This window comes from Capricornis sumatraensis, chromosome 10 (assembly GCF_032405125.1).
Source record: "Capricornis sumatraensis isolate serow.1 chromosome 10, serow.2, whole genome shotgun sequence".
Lineage (NCBI taxonomy): Eukaryota > Metazoa > Chordata > Mammalia > Artiodactyla > Bovidae > Capricornis > Capricornis sumatraensis.
In genome coordinates, this window is record NC_091078.1 from 94019060 (window position 1) to 94036414 (window position 17355).

Here is a 17355-nt window from a genome sequence, read left to right on the forward strand (position 1 = left end):
TTTTCTTACCTGCAGCCAGCAAGTGAAGATCTAAAATTTGTTTTGTTTTGTTTTGTTTGGCCGCGCCACATACGTTGTGGGATCTTAGTTCCTGGACCAGGGATAGAACTCAGGCCCTCAGCAATGAAAGGACGGAGGCCTAACCACTGGACCGCCAGGGAATTCCCTGCAAGCAGAGATCTTCACAGAAGATCCTTACCCCACTTCCTAGACTGGGAGCCAGGCCCAGAGAGGAAGAGGGCCTGGTGAGGCCACGCAAGTTCAGCCCATGCCACGGGCTGCCTTTCTGCCGTGTGGGATGGGCTGCCCCCACATCCTGCCTGAGTAAACCCAGGCCTCCCCTGCGGTCACAGCTGGGGGCCTGGCTGAGCTTAGATCCCCAGGGTGAGCTGGCAGGCTGAGTGTTGGGCCTCCCGCCCACAGCTGGTGGCCACATGCTGGTTGAGGGGCTGTCCAGCTCAGTCTCCAGCTAGACATTGCCCCCTGGCCTGGGTGACAGGCTGAAACATCTCCCCGGGGAGACGGATGCAGAGGGACTCTACCCTTCCAGGGACCCAGGATATGACCGCCATCATGGCAGCCGCTGCACAAGCACCTCTCGCCAGTTTATAGAGCCTGGTGCCCCTGAGGTGGCTGGTCCCTGGCTCTGGAAGGAGGAGACTGAGACTGAGGGGCCCCCTCAGAGAGGAAGGGCCTTGCCCAAGGTTCTCCAGGAGATCCAGAGGAAGGGTGGCCTCCCTGAGTAGACCCTTGCTCAATCCCAGGTCAGGAGGCACGCATATTTCTAGAGGAGATGGGGACCGGGAGACAGGTTTCCAGGTCCCTGGGTCCTTCTCATGCTGATTCAAGAGACTGATTTGTTTCCAATTTAAAAAAAAGAGAGAGAGAAAGAGATTGATCTGTTTCCCTTTCAGAAATGAGCTAGAAAGGGAGGTGGGATCCCAGTACCTTTAGGAGCAAAGGGGCAGGACAGAGCAAGTCCTGTTCCCAGGCTGCTATGTGGCCTGGACCACCTCTTTCATTCTCTGATGCCATCCGAGGGTTCAGGCTCATCTCTCCAGGAGGCCTAACTTACAAAAGTTTCTAGAATCCTGGGAGCACCAAGATGCTGGCTCAGGGTTGAAATCTTAGCACCCGAGGCTTCAGATTCTGAGTGTAGGGGTCTGGAATGGGGTGGGGTGGCAGCTGTGGAGGGTGGAGACAGGGACTACAGTTGCAGGGACGTTGGGAGCGGGGTCTCCTCGAGTGTCCTTACTCAGCCTCTCAGCCTCATCTCCCCTCTTGTTGCTATTCCGCGACTCTCCTGTCCCCTGGATCAGTGCTCAGAGCAGACGGAATGGGGGCATGAGCATCCTCCCCTACCTTCACTCTGCAGGAACCATAGACAGAGGGCCTACAGGCAGAGGGGAAGTCTGGGAAGAACCCACCGCTCACCTGGTGATGCTCTGGGCCCTGGGGCTCTGGGAGAACTGGAGGAGGGAGGCAGGGCAAAGGGGGCTTCTCTGGCACAAGGTGAATCCTGTTTCCTGACCCAGTGAAATGGGATGTGGGGCCTGGAGGCCAGGCAGGAATAGGCCTGGGTGGAGAAGTCTGGCCATTCATCTGTTGCCAATTTCAGATCTGTAAAGTGCGGCCAGACTTCAAGTCCTCTTCCAAAGCACGGAGTCCCTTGGGCTGGAATGAGTACCCCTAGGCAACTTGGGCCCTGCCAGGGGAGCTGGGGAGCCAGGCCAAGGCTTCAGGGGGCTGGACTCTTGGTGTTAGGAACCTGGGCACAGAATCAACCTATGGCGGGGGGTCCCTATCATGGGCAGTGGAGGGGCAAGGAGCAAAAGAGAGCCCCGCTAGACCACCCATCCAGCTCATCAACCTCTGATCTCCCTTCCAGGTCTCTCTCCCCCTTGACATTTTGCTAGAGCCGAGGGACTTGGGTTTATGGACATTTCCATATAAACCATCCATAGCCTGGCCAGAAAAAAAGTCTCCCAAATGGAGAAGCAGCTATTCTGACACAGAGCCACCAACTGGGCCAGCTGAGGTGGAGGGAGAGGCTGCAGGTGGATGGCGGGGCACTTGACCCCTCCCTCCTCCTCCCCGCCTTGGACGGGGTGGAGCCGCTGCCTTATAAGTAGCAGAAGCAGGCCTGGCGGCAACTGGGCAAACTACAACCAGCGGCAGCGGCGGGACCCAGGGCAGCTCTACAAGCAGCTTGCGCCCCCGTTCCTCAGCATGGTCCCCTCAGCCTGGGCCGTCTGCTGCCTCCTGGGGTGCCTCCTCCTCCGGGGCGGCAGTCCCAGCCCCGGCCCCAGCGTGCCCCGCCTGCGGCTCTCCTTCCGAGGTAGGGCAGTGCTCTCTGTGTGCGTGTCCATGGAGCCCCTGACCCTGCTGTGCCCCAGGTGTGGGACTCTAGCCAGCCCCAGGCAGTCTGTCCTGCCAGCCGGAGGGGGGATCAGCCACTCCTAGCACAGCCTGCGGGAAGGACTTTACAGTTATTCCCGGCCATGTGCTCCCTTCTGGCCGCCAGAGGCTCCTGGGAGGAAGGCAGGGGGAGGGGGACCAATCCTTGGGAGACGGAGACACACTGGTGGAGAACCTGAGTGAGGGGCTGTAGAGAAAAGGAGAGGGATCTCAGTAGAGGTGGCAGAGAGAGATGGGGAGGCCGCAGAGAGGGCGAGTCTGGAGGATCTGTCCACTCTCAGCTGGGCTCCTTGCCCAGGGGAGGCAATGGGAAGAGGGGGCCCCTCAGCCAATCCCCACAACCCTGTTCCCACTCCTACCTCTGGCAGCCCACTTTGTAATGCTGGCCTTCCATCCATGAGGCTCTGTGTAGCTTCCCTTCTTTGCCCATCCTGGCCCAGGAAGTTCCCCTGCAGATCTAACCTGGCATATTGTGTTGCAGCCAGCACAAGCCTCTTGTGAATCTGATGAGACACAGGCTTGCCACAGAGTTTTCTTCCTGGGGAAACCAGAGGGATGGTCACCTTCCCCGAGTCCAAGGGGCAAGACTCAGGCCTTTTCTGGAGAGTTGGGGGGCGGAGGACATGGCCCCACTCTGGAGTCTGAAGGGAGTGTGGTGGTGGGGGGATTGGGGAGGAGGGGGTGGAATGGGGTCCTGCCCTGGGAGCTGTGGCTTTGGGGAAGTCAGGCTGCAAGAAAAGGTCCAAATAGGGCAAATCTACAAAGTACTGTCAGTCATGGAAGGCTTCCTGGAAGAGGCTGTTAATGAGTTTGGGAATAGAGTTGAGTGTTTGGGCATAGAAAAGTTGACCTTTGGGGCAAGCTTGGCTATTTCCCCTCCCCAAGGGTGGCCAGACATCTTGCTGTCTGTTTGCACACCCATCTCCTCCAGTGAACTAGCTGGACCCCAGGGACCTATTTCAAGACTCCCACCTCCTGGGATCATCATCTGCGGACAGCCACCTCCATTCCTGGATAGGCAGCATCTATGGAGGAGAAAATCCTCTTTAGCCATGTCCTTGGACCAGAGCCTAGAGATCCGCCTGGCCCTACCTGGCCTCTCCCACACCCAGGCCTTAGGCAGATGCTCCCTCTGCTGGGAACGCTCTCCCCTGTCTGTCTGCCCATCCCGCTGAGTCAGCCTTGTATGCTGCTCAGGCCACCCAGCCTTCCTCCAGGCTCTCCCAGCACTTTGCCCAGCTTGCAGCCATAAGTTCTGCTGGTGGGGCCGTCTTCCTTGAGGAGCCGGTAGAGCACAGATGGGCCAGGGGAAGGAGATGTGAACTGAAGACCAGGGGGCCATGGAGTGGAGGGAAAGGGGGCAGGCCTCTGGGTGGGCTTGGCTGGGTGGGGGGCTCTGAGTCCCCTGTCCCACCCACCCCCAGGAGTCACTTCCCAGAAGCCCTCCAGCAGCCCTGTGGATGGAAACATTTTCCAGATGTGAGTGTGTGGGGGGCGGTAGATGCACAGCTGGGATCCTCCACCTCCACACACTGGCTGGAGAAGCGGGCTGAGCAGCAGCTCTGACCCCCTCCCTCGGCTCCCTCCTAGACCTCCTATCTGCCAACCGCTCTGCCATCTTTCTGGGCCCCCGGGGCTCCCTGGACCTTCAGGCCCTGTACCTGGACGAGTACCGGGACCGCCTGTTTCTGGGCGGCCGTGATGCCATCTACTCTCTGCGGTTGGACCAGACGTGGCCGGATCCCCGGGAGGTGAGCTGGACTGTCTGGGAAGCAACTCCCTCTGAGGGCTAGGTGACTCCAGACAGGAGGCTGACTGGGGCAACTGAGGCTGTGAGGTCAGCGGTCAGCCAGGCTGACCTGGCTGTGTTTCAGGTCCTGTGGCCACCGCAGCCCGGACAGAGAGAGGAGTGCGTTCGCAAGGGAAGAGATCCTTTGGTGAGTGCTATCAGGAGGGACGGTCCCCCACCCTGACCAACACAGGCCCTGACCCCAGGTGCCTGAGCTGGGGCCGTGTGGAACAGACCTCGGTCTCACCCAAGACCCACCCCCACCTCCCTTCCACAGGTGGAGTGCGCCAACTTTGTACGGCTGCTGCACCCCCACAACCGGACCCATCTGCTGGCGTGTGGCACTGGCGCCTTCCAGCCCACCTGTGCCCTCCTTGCTGTTGGGCATCGTGGAGAGGTGAGCTGCAGCGGCCCCACAAAGGGCTGGGAAGCTGTGACATTTCCTCCTGCTGTCTGAATTCCACCCATTGAGCCTGGGTCAGGGCAGAGGGGTCAGAGCCTGAAAGGCGCCTTTGTGCCAAGGAGCCACCCCTACTGGCAAGGTCTTGAATGAGGGCGCCTTCCACCCACCCCCACTGTCTGGCCGCACGCAATGGCCACTGCCCGGGGTCTGGCACTGCTTTCCCAGGTAACACCTCTCCCTCCGTCCCTCTTCCCAGCATGTGCTCCATCTGGAGCCCCGAAGCATGGAAAGTGGACGGGGGAGATGCCCGCACGAGCCCAGTCGTCCCTTCGCCAGCACCTTTGTAGGTGGGTGACACCCAGGCCAGGGCCGGCATGACAAGGGCGGGGGTCGGCCAGCATCATGGGAAAGGGATGGGCTGGGTTCAGGGCCTGGCCCTCCTCCCCTGACTCTGCCCCTACCCCAACCCTAGGAGGGGAGCTGTACACAGGCCTCAATGCTGACTTCCTGGGGCATGAGGCCATGATCTTCCGGTCTGGGGGTCCCCGACCAGCCTTGCGTTCCGACTCTGACCAGAACCTCCTGCACGGTGAGCTCAGGGCTCTGTGAAGGGCAAGGCTGACTGGGTTCTGCCCCAGCACCGGCAGTGAGGAGGGAGTGGGGACCGGAGGGCAGCCCATCCCCACTCCACTCCCTAAGACCCAGTGGGGTCCCTGGGGTCCCTGCGCCTCTCCTCCTCATTGGCTCACCCCTGCCCTGTTCCTCCTCGTGAGGGCCCTGCCGACTCCTCCCTGTTGCCTCCCAGACCCCAGGTTTGTGCTGGCCGCCCGGATCCCTGACAATTCCGACCCGGACGATGACAAGGTGTACTTCTTCTTCTCGGAGACGGTCCCCTCGCCTGACGGAGGCCCGGGCCGTGCCACCGTCAGCCGAGTGGGCCGCGTCTGCGTGGTGAGAGCCGTGGGAGGGACAGTGGGGCTGGAATCCTGGCCATACACATCTCCCCAGCCCTGTCCCCACCTGAAAGAGTGGGCAAACTGAGGCGAGGGTGTGGGGCTGACATCCATGCCTCCCTCCAAGGGTGAGGGTGGAGGAGCAGGAAGTGGGGGCTGTCCTCGGGCCCCAAGGCTGACTGGCCCTCACCCCCCAGAATGATGCGGGCGGCCAGCGGGTGCTGGTGAACAAGTGGAGCACCTTCCTCAAGGCCAGGCTGCTCTGCTCCGTGCCTGGCCCTGGCGGCGCCGAGACCCACTTCGACCAGCTGGGTAAGGGCATGGCCAGAGCACGTGGGGTGAGGGCTGGAGAGGGCTCAGAGCCCGTGAGCGGGCGGCACTGGCGGTGGCCTTCTGTCTCCCAGAGGACGTCTTCCTGCTGTGGCCCAACTTGGGGAAGAGCCTGGAGGTGTACGCGCTGTTCAGCACAGTCAGGTGGGCAGATAGCCTCCCCTCACCTCCACCCCCGGCCCTGTCTCTGCACCCTGGCCTCCCCTGTGGCGCCCCTGCTCTCACGTCCCAGCCTAGCCAGGGGTCCCTGACTCTGTCCCTGACTCGGTGACTCTGCGGCTGTATCCTTTGCCTGGGTGTCCTTGTTTTCCCGTCTCTGCTGACCGCAGGCACCATCATCCTCCCTATGGAACTAGGCTGCCCCCTTCCTGTCTCTGAGAACCTCCCTGGCCTGACTATCCCGGCCTGTCCTCTGCAGTGCTGTGTTCCAGGGCTATGCCGTCTGTGTGTACCACATGGCTGATATCTGGGAAGTCTTCAAGGGGCCCTTTGCCCACCAAGATGGTCCCCAGCACCAATGGGGGCCCTATGGGGGCAAGGTGCCCTTTCCACGTCCTGGCATGGTGAGTATCTGCCTGGGACCAGGGCAGAGAAGAGGGCTGAGTAGATGCTGGGAGGGGCTCTAGAGGCCAAGGGCAGGCTTGGGTCTGCGCGAAGCGCCAGGGCAGCGGCTGGGCTGGGTGGGGTGAGGAGGGGAGCAGAGCCCTGACTGCACTGAGGAGTCTCTCATACAGCATGAGGGGTCCACAAGCTGTCCCTCGGAGGCTGGTGTGAACAGCCAGTGGAGTCTAGACACAGACTGGGGGTGGGGAATGCGACAACCCAGGAGGCTTCAGGCGCTCCCTTTGCCACGGCCTACAGTGCCCCAGTAAGATGACTGCACAGCCAGGACGGCCCTTTGGCAGCACCAAGGACTACCCGGATGAGGTGCTGCAGTTTGCCCGAGCCCACCCACTCATGTTCCGGCCCGTGCGTCCCCGGCGGGGTCGCCCTGTCCTTGTCAAAACCCATCTGGCGCAGCAGCTACGTCAGATCGTGGTGGACCGTGTGGAGGCAGAGGACGGGACCTACGACGTCATCTTTCTGGGGACTGGTAGGTGGGCTGCATGGGGTGGCCAGGCAGGGGAGGTGTGCGGGGACCTGAGCTGCCCCTCTGCCCCTTCCTCTCCCACTGACCCCTCCTCCCCTGCCCCAGACTCAGGGTCCGTGCTCAAGGTCATTGCCCTCCAGGGGGGGAGCTCTGCAGAGCCTGAGGAAGTACTTCTGGAAGAGCTCCAGGTGTTTAAGGTGAGCAGGGGGAACTGATGGGGAGGATTCCCTTAGGCCCCATCCCTATGTCTAGGCCTGGCTACAAGGAAGCAGGAGCAAAGTGTAGGAGGGAAATGGGCCTATCTTTACTGAATCTGCAGTCAGTGGGCAGTGAGCCTCACTATCGCAGAGGCCTTGCCGATGCTTCTAAATGACTGCGGGCCTGGAGACACAGTCTGTGAGTTGAGAGGTGGGGGGCCCAGGGACAGATGGCCAAGGCGATCGCCCCTTGACAGAGCCCTGCCAGGCTCAGGTTGCAGTGAGGGGTGATTGACACCCCAAGGGGTTCCGTTGACACCTCTACAGAGTCAGGCAGAGAGGATCATCTGTGTTTGGGGAACTGCTGAGCTTCCCCAAGTGGGTGGAATGGGTGATTTGGGACAGCTGCCTCATTGCTGGGGGACAGGGCTGTGGGAGGGGACACCAGAGCTTTGTGCTTTTAGCCAAGCCTTGGAGGCCAGCCAGGGAGAGGGGACCTTTCTAAAACACAATGTGTGGGAAAGACCGTCTGGCCTTAGTTGCCAGGGAGTGCACTGACCTGGGAGAAAGATGGCTTTCACTCAGAGGCTGGAAGAGGCTGAAAGCAGGGATTCAGGGGAGGTCTCGCTTCTTTCCCAGGTGCCAACACCCATCACTGAGATGGAGATCTCCGTCAAAAGGGTAAGAGCAGCTGCCGTGGCTGCCAAATCCTCCTTCCTCTGATCTCCTGAAGTTTCCCTGAGCCCTGCTGTTTCCCAGCAGGTCCTGGGGCTGCCTGGTCAGGCCCTCCAATGAGGGTTGAGGGTTCAGCTGGGAGCTGCGATTCCCATGCACGAAACCCATGGGCATGGGAGGCCCTCAGTAAGTGAGCCTGTGTTCAGATAAGGGGAGATCCACAAAGGCCAGCAACTCAGGGCAGACAAAATCGTGCTTGAAAACAGGATCCAGATTTTACATCAAACAGATTTTAGGGACATGCTGTGTGTCCTTTTGCAAGTGGCAAAATCTCCCCAAATTCATCCACCCCAGTTTATCTTTGGGTAAATCTCGACTTTTGTGCTACGACTGCTCAAGGCAGAGTTCACCTCTAAAGTCAGAGGCAAGGCCATTGGGGTAGAGGGCAAAGGTCTGCTCCTGGGAGGGTCGGAAAAGCCCCATAGAGAGAAGACCCTGGATGCACTGCATCTCCTCCACGCGCTAGCATAGGGTCCGATGTAGATCAGATGGTGATAAATGTTTTTTGTTCTGGGAATGCACTCAAGAGGTTCTGAAAGACTCTTGCAAATGTCAGGGGTCTCAGGAGTGCTGAGGGGGCTGAGAGCCTAGCTGCTTCTGTGTGGAGCTCAGACTCACCTCGGGCTCTGCCTGTGTCCCTCACAGCAAATGCTGTATGTGGGCTCGAGGCTGGGCGTGGCCCGGTTGCAGCTGCACCAGTGCGAGACATATGGCAATGCCTGTGCGGAGTGCTGCCTGGCCCGGGACCCCTACTGCGCCTGGGACGGTGCCTCCTGCACCCGCTACCGGCCGGGCACCAGCAAACGGCGCTTCCGCCGCCAGGACATCCGGCACGGCAACCCTGCCCTGCAGTGCCTGGGCCAGAGCCAGGAGGGTGAGCAGCGGAGGGCACCGATCGCCCCTGTGGAGTGTGGCCTCAGGCTGCTCCTGTGGTCACAGGCAGCCCTCAGTTTCTCTGTGTGTAACTCCTGTCAGCTATGGGTGCAGGGTCTTTGGGTAGAGAGAGGGGCTTAGAGATCAGCAGATGCCTGGTCCCTGTCACATTCATGGGGGGGCCTGGGCTGTGGGAGTCAGTCGGTGGTGCTGGGGGCCTTATAGCTCCTGAGTTGAGCCCACTTCCAAATCTCCCCCAGAGGAGACTGCGGGACTCGCGGCGACCACCACTGTCTACGGCACGGAGCACAACAGCACCTTCCTGGAGTGCCTGCCCAGGTCCCCACAGGCTGCTGTGCGCTGGCTCTTGCAGAGGCCCGGGGGCGAGAGGCCTGAGCAGGTGAGTGAGGACCCTGGCTCCAGCCTGCATGCGTCCCGCGGCCACGCCCCTCCCTGAACTCTCGGGGGGAACCTGCCAAGACCAACTTAAGAAAAGTGTGTACCAGGCCCCTGGGGTGCCTAGAAGGAGGTGCCCCGTTCCTGCCACCTGGGAACACCCAGGCCAGATGTGGTAGAACTTCTCCAGTGACAGGCACCCCACAGATTCCCAGGCACCGGGCTGGGCTCTGTCTGAGGGCGTAGCAGAGATGGCGGACAGGGAAGGGGGTCTGGGCTGGTCAGGAAGGCCCCCATGCTTACACATATGGCTCATCTTTGAAGGGGTCTCTTCCTCAGGGTCTTCCTTCACCCTAGGAGCCCTGGGCCCCTGACCACCGGCCCTTGCACATACACCTCCACCACACACACACACACACACACACACACACACACACAAAGTACACACTGCCTGGCCTCTCACTTCCTCCCTAGAGTCCAGCTGACTGCCTAGGCTCTCTCCTCCCCCATCCAGAAAAGTCTGTCAACCCCAGAGATGGCTTCAGTCTGGGGCGTGAGCTTGGGCGTGGGTGGGGCAGAGTGAAGAGCCATTCTCAAGCTGCTCCCACGGATAGGGAAGGGGAGGGAGTGAGTTGATTACAGGAGGGGCTCTCCTCCCAGCTTGAGAACTGGGGGAGGCTAGCCTTGGGCCAGCTGTTGGGCTGGGCACTGAGAAGTCTCCCCGGGAGGGCAGGGGCAGGGGAGCAATGAGATGGAGTTACACGACACTCACCACCCAAGCAGTGCAGCCTCAATGTACACACATGCGGACTAAAGCCCACACAGGGTCCAGGCCAAAGATGGGTCGGATCAGAACCATGCTCCACCTCCTACGCCGCGATGGGCCTGTGGGTCCTGCAATGTAGGGGGGGTGAACGATGCAGACCAAGACAGGGAGAGCTCTGTACAGTGTCGAGTGTAGAGGAGTTTTAGTCCCGGGGCTGGGGGTAAACCCCGACTCGAGAAAAAGCCCATAAATACCCTTTAACCCTCTCTGTTCTCCGGGAATGTGTGCCAGGGGCCCCCAAGGCCAAGATAGGGGCTCCAGAGCTCTGACGAGGGGAGAAACTAGTCAATCAAATCTTTGAGAAGTCCCCTTTGCAGGCCCTGTCCCGGGTTCTGGGAAAGTGAGGCCCTGCCGGCAGTTAGTTCAGTCAAGGACGCTGAGCCTGCCACGCTGCTGGGAAGGGGAGAATGAGCCCTGAGATGGCAAATGTGGAAAAGCAAGGGGCAGAGAGGTTGATGGGGCGAGCACTGCTCCAGGCGCCCTCACGCCCTCCCACACCTCCAGCAGGTGAAGACTGACGAGCGCGTCCTGCAAACAGAGCAGGGGCTGCTGTTCCGCAGGCTCAACCGCCTGGATGCGGGCACCTACACCTGCATGACGCTGGAGCACGGCTTCTCCCAGATGGTGGTCCGCCTGGCTCTGGAGGTGATCGTGCCTGCACAGCTCGACATTCTGTTCCCCCGGGAGCCGAGGCCAGAGGAGCCCACAGCCCGAGGCGGCCCCGTCTCCCCCTACTCCAAGGCCTGGTATAAGGACATCATGCAGCTCATCGGCTTCGCCAACCTGCCCCGGGTGGATGAGTACTGTGAGCGAGTGTGGTGCCCCTCCCGCAGCCGCAGCCGCAGCAAACAGGCCAAGGGCAAGAGCTGGGTGGGGCTGGAGCTGGGCAAGAAGGTGAAGAGCCGGGTGCAGGCCGAGCGCAATCGGACACCCCGGGAGGTATGAGGCTACACAGAGGAGGGAGGAGGAGGGGCTGGTCGGGATGGGCCGAGTGGCCAGCAGCAGCCCCCAGCATCTCCCACCCACCCAGCTAGGGCAGAGGGGGTTAACGTGCCTGATGGCCTCTTGGAGATAGAATCTCTGTCCCCAGGCCCCTACCAGGCCACCCGCAGGATAGGCTGGGGCCTGATGGAGGGCCCTGTATCCCAAGCCTGTTCCTTGTCGCTCTCTGGGCTCTCAGTCCCAGGCGGGAGTCAACACCCTCTGGCTGCTGGCAACCCCAGTGTGTCTGCTATTTGCTCTTGAGCAAGGCTCCCACAGCACATTTCCGCTTGTGCCCAGAGGCGAGAGGGTTGGGTGGTTCTTACCCAGCCTGCAGAACAATGGCCATTCTGAGTGACCCTTAGAGTGGGTGTGTGGGTGCAGCTGAGGTGGTGTCTGGGCAGGGGGCCCTCAGGCAGACGAGGAGGGTGGAAGTCGCCCCTCAGCTACCACTGGCTAAGAAGACCTACCCTGACTGAGGTGGGGAGGGAAAGTGGAGGCGCTGGGAAGGTGGAACAGAAAGAACCCCCTCCCACTTTGTGCCCTGATGTCTTGGTGGTTGCCTGCCACCGCCCACCCCCTCTTCTCTGTCTCAAAATCACAGAAGCACAGACTGCTAGAGCTCCCTGAACCTCCCAGCCTAACTTCTCTGCCCCTGGTCCCGTTGCTGCCAGGCATGTTTCCTGGGATGCCCACCCCCTCCTGATGGGATTGCCTCTCCCCACCATCAGGGTCTCCATGTTGACGGGCAGGGAGAGGGTGAATTCTAGGCGAAGCTGTCCCTCATCTTTGTGGACTAGGCGATAGGGAGAGGGGAGGTGGGGTATTTCGAGGAGTGGGCTGTCTTTCCCAGGGCAACGCAAGCTTGTGCACAGCCTGGGAGGGTGGGGACGTGGCAGCTGTGTGAGCAAGCTGTGTGGTGAGGACAGAAGGCAGTGCTCTGCCTAGGGGGCCACAGAGGGCTGAGGTGGGGCGAGGCCAGGAGACCCTAGGACCGGCTACGGGACCCAGGAGCAGGAATTCTCAAGGCCCCAAGAAGGCATCAATCAGCCCAGCAGCCAGAGGGTTTCCCGCCCTGGGATCTTTGGTTTCTGCTAAATAAGGGTTTGTCATGGTGGTTCATTTATGAAGCCTATATTTTTCTTTTACGGGAGAAAATCGCAGGGGGAAGCTGCTAAGGCCTGCTGGTTCTTGGGGGGTGCTGCCGGCTCAGGCGGCCAGGACGCGTTCTGTCTGGGTGTGTGGGGAGGTGTTTTTGCCATCAGCAGTAATGTGTTTCGTGGGCTGGGGAGCATGGAGGAGGAGGAGGGCTAAATGAAAAGTTGTTCCCAGCCTGCATATGAGCAAGTCAGTGACGCACAGAATGGACAGGAGGGGGACAAGAGCCTCAGGTTCAAGATTCCCTCCATTAAAAGACAAGATGAAGGAAGTGGGAAAAAAAAAAACAGATAAAAAGACAGGGCTTCCTGCCTCCCTGAACTCAAACCCAGACTGTGTCTGCCTTGGATTGCATCTGAGCCCCACGTCCACTCCCCACCTCCCGGTTCCTGCCACCTCAGGGATCTGAAACAGGCCCCTTCCCCTCTTCATGTGGAGAGTGAGCCAGATGTGTCCTGAGGCTAACCTGACAGCACTCTGGGAAGCCTGCAGCCAGGGGCAGCTGTGGCTGGGATGTCAGCAGGTAAAAGCCGAGGAGGAGCACCGTGGGGCGGGGGCTGGAGAAGAGGGGAAGGGAAGACAGCGGCTATGGAAGAGCCCCAGGCATGGATGTCAGAGCTGCCAGCAGCTCTGCCCCTGTATCCCACGTGTTTTCAGTGGCAACTAGGCTGGGTCCCCTGGGGAAGTTACTCTGGGAAATGGAGGGAAGAGTTTAAAGTCCTGACCAGGAACACCTGGACTTGGAAAATATGGACAGCTTCTACTGATCTCCACCACCGCCCTCACCCCCGTGGTACCTTGCGTTATTCACTCCTGGAAATGCCTCTGTGTGTGAATTCTATTTTTGTATTCATCTGTCGGGATGGGCCTCGTGGTTTCTCTGTCTTCAAAGCACACTTCTCATAATTACCATTGTTCTTTATATCGTCACCGCCCCTGAGCGCTGGTGAGGAGAGTGCAGGGGTTTTCCACACAATCTACAGGGAAAGGGATGAAGCTAATATTTATATCACGTCATTATATCATTATTGTGTCTGTGTATTTCTGTACTAAATTGACTGATGCCATTCATGTGAGTTGTAAATGAGGAGCCTTTCCTGTCCATTCCAGAAGGGAGAAAACACCCTGGGTGGTTTTTTCTAAAAGGCAAGGAGACGGGTATCAGAGGAAGGAAGAAGTCAGAGGGCTTTGCCTATGAAGCTGAGATTGCTTATTAAATTAGGAAAATCCCATCCCATGGGCTTCTGAGACTTCTTGGAACTTCAGGAAGATGTTGAGCCAGGAAAAAAAAAATGCTGGCAAAGGGCAGCTGGCACGTAGGCAGCCTGCTCCTTTTTCACAATAACACTTGACTTTGTGACAGCAACATTTGGCCTGGTGCCTGTCTTCAGCAGCCACATACCAACGTATATTAAGGCCACTGTGCTCTTGCTGGTGGCCGGGGTTGGGGGTGGGGGGCAGGCTGTGCTGTGGGAGCTGCAGCTTTGGGAGAGGAGGGGGACCCCCTGAGTCTGACCTACGGTGCAGGCTTCAGGAGGCACCTCTCCCCCAGCCCCACTCCCCCCCCCGACATCATGCCCCTGCCCCAAAAGCAGACTCCACTGGTGCCAGAGGGAGGTAGGAAAAGGCAGGGTTGCTTTAGAAATGGGGAGGACATCACCCCAAGTCCCCACAGAGCTCAGGCTCTTGCTTGGATGGGCCTTTCAACCCATGCTATGGACTAGTAGGCTAAACAGTCATCAGTCATTAGTCCCATCTTGCAACCCCAGCCCTGGAGCAGGACCCCTGCTTTTGCCCCCTGGCCTGTGCACAAGCACCCAGGCCTCACAGAAAGTAAAACCCTGTTGCCCTTCCCCAGGCCGCCACCGCCATCTGAGAAGCCTCATCAGAGCACCGTGTGGACTGCTGGGCTGGGTGGGTGTGTGAATAGGGAGGGAGCCCCCCTCTCCCCTGGGATGCGTGGTGTCTCTGCTCCGACATCACCACCATTCATTCCCTGAAGACCCCCTGGGCTTGGACTCAACCCCCCACCCCACCACCCCCTATCTGGAGCCCTATTTCCTGCTGCAGGGATTTTACTCTATCTTCTGCTCCCAGATTTTTCCTGTCTTATACTTCCCCTGGTCTTTGGGCCTGTTTCATGATTTCTCAAACAGGTCTAGAGCTGGAAAGGGGCTTCGAGAAAGGGGTTAGTCAAATGACGTCCAAAATGGTGTCCTTTGAACATCTGTCTCATGAGATCCTTGCCAACAGTCAGATAAACACGGGATTTCTGTCCCTTTAGCCCCGCAGAGCTGTGCACTGCCAGCTTGCTTCCCTGTGAAGCTCCTGAGGACCCCGCGATGGTTCCTCATTAACATGCATGCCTACTCTGCACTGTATGATCTTCCAAAGCATGTGGGCTTTTTTTCCGCATGGAGCAGCTGCCATTTCATGTCTCTAATGTTTTGAAGAGCATATTTTGGGGGAAATGCTGGTTAGATTAATTCCCTCCCTTTACATGTGAGATTAATTAATTAATCTCTGCCTTCTAAGCCTGTAAGCTGTGGAGGCGCTGACTTCCCAGATGGAATAGACGCATCTGGGTTTCCCATGGCCAGCGCCACAGCAGGACCTGACACCCCATGGCCGCCAAGCTGCCGGTCTGCTGTTCCTGGGACCTGGACTCTGGCCTGCCTCTGGCTCCTGTCCTGTCACACCCAGCCTGCCTCCCCAGCCCAATTCCTGCTCCTCTTGTGTCTGCCATGGTCCTCTGCGGAGGGTTCACTGCAAGCTTGTGGCTGTCCTGTAGTCCACAAGACTAGCTTCTAAGCAAGGGTAAGGGGCAGAGTGGGGGCAGGATGAGGGAGGAAGACAGCCCTTTTCACTTTCTCAAATGGCTTCTTTGCTAAGCTGGGGTCAGGTCTCAGACACCCCTAGAATCCCCTGACTGCAGAAGCGGGCAGGCAGCAGGCCAGGAGGCAGGACTGACTCCTGCCGGGTTTTCCTCTCTGTGGGCTGGCAAGGACCCGGGGTGCAGCCGGAGTGAGGTGGGTCTCACAGGGCTCTGCAGTCCAGCAAACTGAGGTGGCTCCCAGCAGCCACATCTCCTTACAAGTAGCAGACAGCTGCTCAGGAATAGACCAGTTTTCACCCCAGTTAAGGATCTACCCCAACCTCACTCAAGTCCCAGCCTGAAAGGGCTCTGGCAAGGAGAAAGTTCAATACGCAGCAAGATCAAATCCCCGGGGGATATCTGAGATTACAAAATTGGCCCTGGTGTGCAGAGAGAATGAATGGGTGGGGCTAGGTTTGGATATAATACCTGATAAGGAGCTCAAGGATTGTTAGGCCTCCACCCTGGCTTCTCTTCCGGACTCACCCACCCTCCTGGTGCACAGGAGATGAAGAAAGTGGCCCCGTGCCCACTTCCCACTGCTCAGCCCCAGCCAGTCTTTGTGTGGGTACCACTCCTGGCCCCCCCTTCCTTAGAGGCCGTGTCCTAATGGAGCCTTTCACTTTTCCCGCTGGATTTTCATTAAGGAAACTTCTGGTTCCTCAATGTAGCCTATTTAAAAAAAAAATTCATTTTCCACTGAGGATGGGAAATGCTGCAGTCTCCAGGGAGGCCTCGCAAAGGATGCCCACCCTCATGCTCACACTAGGCCTCCAGCAGTCAACTAGTAGCTTGTACTCAGGAACTCTGCTATGAGGACGGCTCAGGAGGCCAGTCTTAATTCTTGTCCCCTACAGAGGAAGATGACTGGAGTGCACCTAACCCATCCCAAGGGCATATTTCACTGCCAAGAACATCCCACTGGGCAGAGAAGGAAGACCAGGGCAAGGGGACAGCTGTAGGCAGGAGAGGATTCCAAAGTGAATCAAGGGGCCCAGAGCAGAGTCCAAGTGTCTGCCATCAAATGGAGGAGACAGTATTAGAGACTTAAAGCCCAGATTTCCCAGTTTGGGAGACAACAGGGGCTCCGTTCTCCCAGATAAAGGTATGGAAGAATGATGTGGCAGACCAGCAGCTTGCTTTATGGGCATGACCTCATCTGTTCACTCTGCCTGCCCCCGCAGCTGATAAGAATCTGGTGCTGTTTCCTGTAGTCCAAGGGTCTCAGACAATGGTGTGAACGGCTGGCCCTACTGGAAAGGACATTGTTCAGGGAAGAAAAAACAACACGTTAGCACAAAGCCAGAGCAGGATCTGCCTAAACGTAAGGGCCTGTTTACAAATCTACCATTTCCAAGTAGGGGGACACAATGGGGAATTGTTTCTGGTGAGGCTAGAGTCCCCTCCAGAATGCTCCTGGGGGCTGGGGATGGCTTTGATGGCCCAGACAGGTCTCAGATGCTCTGTGAGGGACGGACACTGATGGCGCACACGCCTTCCTGTTTATCAGAGGTGCACTTCAGGGCAGGCTCCAGGAATGAGTTTACACCCAAGACCAGGGGGAGGAGCTCCTGGGCTTCACTCCCTCTACTGAGGCCTCAGACTCAGGGATGTCAGGGGGCTGGAGGTGGTTTGCCAGAGAAAAGTGAGATTATTTTCTGAAAAACATCAACTCTTTGGTTTATGGCCTGCAATTGCCATTCTTCGTTTTGGAAAAAATGTACAAGGCATGAGATCCTCGCAAATAGCCACCCCCTCTGCAATGGGGCTCCCTGGCTTGGTCTGTAAGGGAGCCTTCTCACATCTGGGACCCTGTGATGCTAAAACTCACCTCCAGGGAGTCTGGGAGCACACAGGGGGCTGATGCTATGTCCCTGGGATCAGAGCCAATGGGGGTGCTGTTTCTCATAACAACCTTCTGCTCTGTCCACAGGAAGTCAGAGCCTTTGAACCACGGACCAAAGACCCTGATGTCAGAGAGTGTGTGTGTGTGTGTGTGTGTGTGTGTGTGTGTGTGTGTGCACGCAGCAGGAGGGTAGGGCAGAAGAGGAAAAGAACCATATTACTCAATCCCCTTGGAATTGGGAGATCCCATTTTTAGGGGTAAGAGGAGGGCAGCTGCGGTCAGGAAGATCACTTTGGGTCTCGAGAGATCTGGAAGGCAGTCCTATCTAAAGACCTGACCTATGATGCTAAGTGTCATTAGTAACTTAGAATCACTGCCATGCCTATCCTAATCTCTGAATGTAACGGGCACAGCTCACGAGTAAACTTGAATGGATGTGTTCAGGACACCTGGATAGCAGTAAGTCCTGTGCAACCCTAAAATAG

The 17355-nt window shown here is 58.4% G+C and overlaps 1 protein-coding gene across 1 annotated transcript; it reads left to right on the top strand.

The window, feature by feature from the left end:
* Nucleotides 1–2229: 2229 nt before the first annotated feature.
* SEMA3G (semaphorin 3G) lies at nt 2230–11294 on the top strand. Its single transcript, XM_068982432.1, has 16 exons — nt 2230–2338; nt 4009–4169; nt 4293–4355; nt 4485–4604; nt 4867–4957; nt 5083–5199; nt 5416–5561; nt 5761–5875; nt 5968–6037; nt 6312–6456; nt 6755–6986; nt 7089–7180; nt 7820–7861; nt 8561–8789; nt 9049–9188; nt 10518–11294. Exons 1-16 carry the CDS (start codon nt 2230–2232, stop codon nt 10953–10955), a joined length of 2310 nt encoding a protein of 769 aa, XP_068838533.1. The 3' UTR covers nt 10956–11294.
* The last annotated feature ends 6061 nt before the right edge of the window (nt 11295–17355 follow it).

Bases quoted from the DNA above. Each gene is read 5' to 3' on its own strand.
- SEMA3G (XM_068982432.1), top strand. From the start codon at position 2,230: ATGGTCCCCTCAGCCTGGGCCGTCTGCTGCCTCCTGGGGTGCCTCCTC. The intron at 4,356-4,484 runs GTGAGTGCTATC...TCCCTTCCACAG, and splicing joins GCAAGGGAAGAGATCCTTTG to GTGGAGTGCGCCAACTTTGT. The intron at 4,958-5,082 runs GTGGGTGACACC...CCCCAACCCTAG, and splicing joins CTTCGCCAGCACCTTTGTAG to GAGGGGAGCTGTACACAGGC.